The 7,655-nt window shown below is 39.9% G+C and overlaps 1 protein-coding gene across 1 annotated transcript; it reads left to right on the top strand.

The window, feature by feature from the left end:
* The first annotated feature begins 16 nt into the window (after positions 1-16).
* KNOP1 (lysine-rich nucleolar protein 1) lies at positions 17-7,348 on the top strand. The gene is made up of 4 exons (XM_009074220.1): positions 17-610; positions 4,098-4,166; positions 4,652-4,732; positions 7,037-7,348. Exons 1-4 carry the CDS (start codon positions 17-19, stop codon positions 7,346-7,348), a joined length of 1,056 nt encoding a protein of 351 aa, XP_009072468.1.
* Positions 7,349-7,655: the final 307 nt, after the last annotated feature.

Genomic DNA, 7,655 nt, shown 5'->3' with positions numbered 1-7,655 from the left:
CATTCCTGATACCCCCATGGCATTAAGTGACTTCAGAAAAAAGCAGAAACACTCCCTGATGAACAGAGAGAAAGAGGACACAGCTGAGAACTATGGGAGTATCACAGAGACTAAGAAGAAGAACAGAAGCAAAGATGTTTCTTCCTCAACATGTGAGTACAAGCAAGACTACAGTCACAGCGTTCCTGATAAGCATCTCCCAGCACAGCAAGAAATTGAGTCTGAGGAAGAAGAGCTTTCTGGAAAAAAAAGCAGGAAGAATTTCAAGGATAATAATGAAATCATCAAGAAGAAAAAGAAGAAAAAGATTCAGAAGGAGGAAACAACATATTCAAACATTTCTTTAAACAAAGACAATACATCTAAAAGCCAAAACATAATACCACTAGAAAGCAATAAAAAAACCAAAGAGAGTGAAATGGAGCAAGCTGAATGTGTTGCAGAGGGCACTCTAGATGGGGCATTATACAATAGTAATCATATGCTCTGTGACAGAGAAGGGAGAAAAAGAAAAAAAGTAGCAGCTCAGGACTTTGCTGAAGAACCAGGTTCAAAAGCAAATATAAAGAAGATAAAGATTGAGAGAGAAGACCCAGGGAATCAGTTACTGGTAAGTTGTAAAGAGCAGGGCAGCTTTGCTCCCTCCTGTGAAGGAACTGAAACCTTTTTAGGTAGACAGTGTCCTACCTTGAGGCTGTTCTGGCTGTTCAGAATATTGAGGTCAGTAAGGGCCCCCACTGGCGTTGAGAACAGGATCAGCTGATCTATTGATGTCTGCATGGAATAGTTGTGACACATGGGAAAGTATTTTTTAATGCCTGCTGCTGTAATCCTGTAGTGTTTCAGTTGTTGGGATGTAAATATTACAACTAATAACAAATACTGCCACAAAAAAGAAAACAATTACGTACAATCATAAATGTTTTTCTGCCCTTCAGTTGCTCTTAGCAAAGTGGCAGCACTTTTTAATACCATGTCATTTACCTGATGGTAACATTGGCAGCATCAGTGCATCTAACTGTGTTTGTTAGACTTTTCCTCAAGTTTGGTGCTGTTAATACTGGAATTGTGTAGTGTTAGAAACAAGGGGGAAATTTAGCCAAAACCGTTGTATAACTTGGACAGAACTTTAGAGAAAATCCTAAGCGTAGACTAGGCCTAGGGCATTGATGTATAAATTCTGATAGAAAAATACAAGAGAACAACCTAAACACACATTTTAAATTCAAGGAATAAATCTATGCAAAAAAAAAGTAGATGTAAGAACTGTGTAAATCGTAACTGAAGGTAACTGGGATTGTATCCAGAGTGACTGTTAGAGGAAGTCTCCTCCCAGGGTTTGCAGCATTGCCATTTCTGAGACAACACAAACGTGGGGAGAAGCTTAAAAATATTTGAAATAAAGAGGTTTTTTCTTAGATTATTTTTTCTCTGAAATAGGACTATTAAGAATTTGTTTTATTGCTTTAACTTTTCTTCTTTATTTTATCTGGTTAGGGTCATATTTAAAAGTGCTACAAGTCAGTACCTACATGCCTAATTTCTCTTGTTATCATTGGGAATTAAGCTGTGAGATGCTCAGAAAGTCTGGAGGTATCTATCTGTATTTTTGGCTGCTTAATCAACTTCGAAAACATCATTAGCAGCTTCTTTTTATTTTCATAGGTAAAGGCAAACTGCACTGCAGTTGGTTTTTATTCAGACTTTTGAATGCTTGGCTTGTTTAAAAGTAAAGCAGTAGTTAATAAGGTATCATTGAAGATTTTTGTAAACTAAGCATAGACCTGCCTCTCAAGCACACCTCATGGTGTGCTTTGCTTTGTTACGCTCTCATACATGCAGTTTCTTCAATTTCTGTGGAAGCCTGGCAGCTGTCTGTTGTCCAGTGATAATAATTGAATATAGATTGATGTGGAGACCCAGATCCAGGCTGTTTTCACAAGGGTTTGTGAGGGGAGTGTGTATGCTTATCAGTCATGAGGTGAGCAGATGTTTGGGGCCTTTAACTTGGGTTTCTCCTTTTGACCTTTCAAGAGGACAAGGTGGTTTTATTGCTGGGATATGTTTTCTAATTAAATTGCCTTTTTGAGACTGTTAGACATTATTTGGGTTCTTGCAGCTGCTTACATTCTGCAGAGGCAAGATAAGCCCTCACAATGATACGCAAACTTGCATGACCTGTTAGAATGGAAACCACAGCACGTACCTTGCAAGCAATTGAGGAGAAGGGTATGATACAATTCATTTCTCATTCCCATATGCAGCTTAGTCCTTTAATAATACAAAATACTCCAGAGAAAATGTTCTGAAGAATGAGAAGTTTGGGTTCATCAGTTGTAGTGAAATCTAGTTCCTGCCAGGCCAAAAGACACTGTGCTAATAAATGGCTGATAACATTGGTCTGGCATTTAACTGTGCCATAATCCTGAAACATTCCAGTGTGTCACACACTGTGGCATGCCTTGAGCTGCTCTGCTAGGCTTGTACAGCAAGCAAAAGAGTGAGCTTGTAAAGTCAACGTGGAATGATACTCACTGGATATCAGTGGTTGGTGGTCTTCCCACTGCATGCCAGAACAGTCAGCCTGGGCAGAGTGAGGAGGAGTGAGGACTCAGTTTACTTCTTTCAAGTTGTTTGCCTGCAGACAGCATAATCCTACCACGTGTGAATGTGCTCCTTTCTCCATGAGGTTGGGGGAAGCATGGCACACCTCCTTGGGGGTAGTTTGTGCCTACAGCAAGTCAGCACCATGCTGGGAATTAGCAGGGCTGGGGGTGCTCCCTCCTTCCTTGTCTGCCACTTGACCTTCTGGCTAAGGAAAAAATGCTGCAGTTGTTTGCAGAATCCTGTCACGACAGTTTCCCTGCTTGTTTTAATAGATCTGAAAAGACAGTACCAGGCCATCTAGAAGTAAATTGGGAGTTGTTTTTGGTTTCTTCTTTTCATCCAAGAACGTGAGCTCTCCTTACTGCAGACAGTGTTCTCGCATTTTTAATGGTGCATGTACCTGTGTGCAGGGAATATCAGTGGATAAAAGGTAACTTTGGAAAACGAGGTAAATCATTCATGGCTTTTAATAGAACTCTAAACCCTTTAAAAAGAAACAGCAGGTTCTGCTGACAGAAGTATGTTACAAATCTTTTCCTTGTCTTCGTTTCCCTGGCTGTTTCATGCTTGGATTATTATGTTAGCTGTATCAATAGATCTTCCCTTTGGCCACCTTTTCCAGGCTGGTCTAAAGCTTATGGCTTTAATTTACCACTATCCTGGACTTATTACTTATCCTGTTATACTGGATGCCCAAAAATCTTATCCTAATTGCAAATTTGGAAAAGAAAGGCTGAGAGCAGTGATCCAGAAGGGCCAACCACTGGGAGCAAAAGCTGCTGAAGGGCTGCACTTTGTGGAAGAGTGATCAGGGTCTGGCTGCTGTGGACTGATTTAGCTCCTGCCATCCTGCCTGTCCCTGCCTTCCAGAGCTGCTCTGTCTCCTCCCATCAGCTCCCTTTTCCTTGCTCTCAAATGTGGAACTGATGTGCTGTTTGCTGCCATTGTAGGAAACACTTGATGTATGTGTCATGCCTCTCCCTGTGCTCTTTCCAGACTGGAAGCTCCTTGGGGACCATCATCCGTGACAGAGCACAATGCAGCTACCTCTTGATTGATGTTGGTTGGTTGGTTGTTTCAGAGAGACCTTTAGTTATCTTACCACCAGTTCTTAAAATTTTTCAACATTCACAATTTCTGTCTCTTCAAGTATAAATTTAAACTTTTACAAAACAGTTTAATTTGAAGTTACTCTGCCTGCAAACATTGTGTGCCAGTGATGTCGGCAGGTCCATTTTAATGTGTGAATTTAAAAGAAATTCTTTATCTTCTTGGTTCAAAAATAAATCTCTTCCTCAGGGAGAAAGTTTCTCCATAGAAATATGCAGATTTAATTGGCAATTTCATCTTAGATCTGACCATATCTTCTTGCTCCAGAATAGCACTACTGATTGCTTAGCGTTTTTATTACTTTTGTGGTAAGAGCTGTGTAAGTTTTAATTAACCAGAATGGATAAAAATAATCACACAAGCTTTTTCCTGTTTTACAGGAACATCTAGATGGTGTAATTATTGTGCAGGAAAAAAAAGGAAACTGTGATGAAGTTAACATAGACAAGGTATGCTTTGTCTTAATTGTGTAAGTCAAGTCAGAACATATGCACAGAAATTGTTACAAAAACTTGCCTTGTTGCTCATCTGTGCCAAGATTTCCCTGAATAAAGCTCTACTTAAAATGTGCTTTACCTTCCATGGGTTAAGTCCAAAATTTACAGCTCCAGTCAAAGTCAGAAGTTTCTAAGTAGCTTATTGGGTTAAATGCAGGTGTCTTTGCCCTCAGCAGTGTTGGCAGTTTCAGTGTAGCTGTTGCCTGCAGTTAGAAGATTAAACACCTGAGACAGCAAAATGTTCATTTAACACACCACTAGAAAAATGACAGTTCTCGGGTTAAGTGTGTGAAAGGATCACATGCAGTTTTAATTATCCTTGCAAAATTCTGAAGATAACTTATTATTGTATTCTTCCCTTATTTTTTCATGGTGAATTAACTGTGATTTGTCACAGACAATAGTGTCTCATGCTGCATGTGTCATTTATCTGCTAGGTGAGGCGTCAGGCCCTGCAAGAAGAAATTGATAGAGAATCTGGCAAAACTAAGGCTTTCAGTTCTTCCAAAGTGGGACAGGTATGTATGAACTTAAATCTTGATCTGATGAAAATACTGTGTCCCAGAGGAAGTTCCTGAAAAAAGCACTGTGCTCTTTTTTTTGGTGTGTGGCTCAGGTACATGGTTTGGCACAAGAATATTCCTTCCGACTTCAAATTTAAGGTTATGCTATAGAACAAGTTGAGGTACAATGCCAAGAGAGTCTGAGAGTTGATCAGTGAACTCCTTGGCTTTGTACAGAGGTCTAATTCCTATCATCAGTCCTCAAAAGCAATGTTTTCTGTGGTTCCTCTGGAGAATGAGCCAGGACAAATTGCTACAGAAGCATTTTTTGCTTACTGTGAAATACAAATAACTCTAGTCACTGAATTACCTGATTTCTTATCTGGAAGACTTTGCAGACATTCAGAAATGGGCACATGTGGAAGGGTAAAGGGAGTGACAACTGATAACACAAGTGTGTGGTATTTACAGTCAGTCCTCTCATGGCTTCTACATCTTTCTCATCTCTCATGATTCTTTATTCTTTGCATTTGCATCCTGCCCAGTTTGCCTCTTTGACAGATTTACAGTTAGGTAGTGGAAAACCTGTTGCAGCAGTGTTTAGCAGGGATAATAGGATTGAGGAGGAGAGAAAGCTTTGCTAGTAATTCAGGATTCTTAGTTGTTTTGCAAGACTGCCAGTGTGCCTAGAAAGCTGGAATATGCCTCAAACAAATGCCAGAAACAACTTCTGTAGACTTAGCAGAGTGGGAGGCAGTCTGTGATAGCTCTGGAACTGCAACTGTCTTAACAGTCTCTGAAGTCATTGAGAAAAATTACATCCTTGGCAGGGGATCTCAGTTCTTTGGTGCTGATCTGTCTCTGTTTAGCAGTATGCAGAAGAATAGAAGCTGTGAAAACTAATTCATCAGCTCCACAAAGAGTGAGCTGGAAATGCTTCAGCCAAAGCTGTGTGTGGTGCCTGCCAGCAACTCACTTAAAAACAAAATCACAGAGTTTGACAAGCCATAATTATTTTTGCATCTGTGCAGATGTCTCCCATTCCAAAGGGAGGGCTTAGATTTATCTGTATGTGACTTACGTTTATCTGTTTGTGTGCATGTGTCTGTGTCTCAGGCTGGGCTTATGCAGCAACTTGCCTTTGCACAACACTGAAGTATTATGGATAGCTTTCTTTTAATAGCAGGAATTCTGGCCTGTGATAGTGAATGATACTCCAGCCTTGCATTTATTTGACTTCAGAAACCTGTTAGAGCTTGTCTGCAATATTGTGTACCGTGCTGTGTGTCATGTTGGCTCTCTACTGGAGAGTGATTGTTTCATGCAAGCCACAACTGTTCAGTTGGGAGGATTTCAGGCTGACATAAACACAGCACTAAATTCACTTTTTTTCATTTGATGTAGCCAGCTCAGTCTATTTAATTAACAATCAGACACTTCTATTGTAAAGAAAAAATCCGGAGTAGCAATCCTGCCAAAAATGACTGAATTGCTATAGCTGAGGAGTCCACTTAAGGCCCTTTGATAATGAAGCCTGTTCTTAGGTCAGCCAGAAGTTTATGAACTTTGTAAATCATATGATGTATCTTGGGTTATCCACAAACAGCTGAAATTTCATTTTACCTGGACCTCCTCAGAAAGGAGCCAGAATCTGTAGATCAGGGGAAAATCCTGAAGGAGTGAACTAGCTCAAATAATAGAGTGAAAATGAACACAGCAAACTGCAGGGGAGGGCAGGATTTAAGAGAACTAGGTTTAGTCCTGTTGAATAAGGCAATGTCCTCAGCTTTTGCACCCTTGAAATACTGGAATGGGTGGGATGGGAATGCAGATGTTACTTAAAGCTTATGAGCCAGACTGAACATTGTCTCCAAAACTAACGTAACACTGCTGAAAACAACAGCTCCTTAACTAGGCAGTGGGGGAATGAAAAGATGTCCATATGAAGTGACAGTGAAAGAGGATTAAGTCTGACAATTGTCTTAGAATAAGAGATGATGTCTGGCTCTTGGAGCTAGTGAAGAGAGAGCAGAAAAGCTGAGATTCCTAAAGGTGGAGTGAAAAGAGATTCTCACAGTGCATTAACCCCTGTCGCCAGGTTAAATGACCTGAAATGCTAATGAAGATGCACTCGTGCAGATTTATCTCATTCTTTTATCACATCCTTTGAGATCACTGCCCATGGAATAACTGCTTCCCAGCTTTGTCACCCTGCCAGGTTTTGGTAGCTGGTTCTGTTCTCATGGTACACAGCCAGAAAATTTCTTACTTCCTCTTGGTATTCCTTATTTTTAGTGTTAACCTTGTTTTGCTTCACAGGATATGAAATTTGGACAGTGGAGTACAGCTGCTTTTAAAAGTTCTGAGGAAGAAATGAAGTTTTTTAGACTGATGGGTGGCCTTAAAAAGGGCTCTATGCCTGTCCAGAATATCTCAGCAACTATGAACAAACCGAACATGGCTCTGAACAGGGAAGGGGAGGAGAAGTTGCAGCAGGTTCTGAAGATGCAGTTTGATAAAGCAATGGACTTGAAGCAACATAGAGGAATTGGTCTTGGATTTCAACCTGCTGCCAACAAAAAAGGATACATAGACAAATATACATCGAGATCTATAAAATTTGAAGATTAAAACTGAAGTAAGAAAAAGAATGAAAATTAAACAGGCAAATTTCCTTTAACTTTCCACATATTTTTACTTGAAATTTTGTTAATGTTAAGAAACTTGATTTATGAGGCACTTGTACTAAAGATTTTCAACTGCATACAGTGGTGGAGTTGGGTCCTAACTTCAGCTAAACAGTTAGTTTTTGAAACCTTTGTCATGTTTGCTACAAGGCAAGAGAGCCTCCTTCACAGACTGCAGATACGTGGACAATGCCTGCAACAAGTTGAAACTTGGTCATTTAAAAAAAATGCTAATTTCATAAACTTATTGT

Source organism: Acanthisitta chloris, unplaced genomic scaffold (assembly GCF_000695815.1).
Source record: "Acanthisitta chloris isolate BGI_N310 unplaced genomic scaffold, ASM69581v1 scaffold43394, whole genome shotgun sequence".
In the NCBI taxonomy this organism is placed as follows: domain Eukaryota; kingdom Metazoa; phylum Chordata; class Aves; order Passeriformes; family Acanthisittidae; genus Acanthisitta; species Acanthisitta chloris.
Note: the sequence above shows the minus strand (reverse complement) of the source record. Positions and strands in the feature narration are given on the sequence as shown.

Coding starts and splice junctions, on each gene's coding strand:
- KNOP1 (XM_009074220.1), top strand. CDS start 17: ATGGCATTAAGTGACTTCAGAAAAAAGCAGAAACACTCCCTGATGAAC. Junction 611..4,097: donor ACCCAGGGAATCAGTTACTG/GTAAGTTGTAAA, acceptor CCTGTTTTACAG/GAACATCTAGATGGTGTAAT. Junction 4,167..4,651: donor ATGAAGTTAACATAGACAAG/GTATGCTTTGTC, acceptor TTTATCTGCTAG/GTGAGGCGTCAGGCCCTGCA.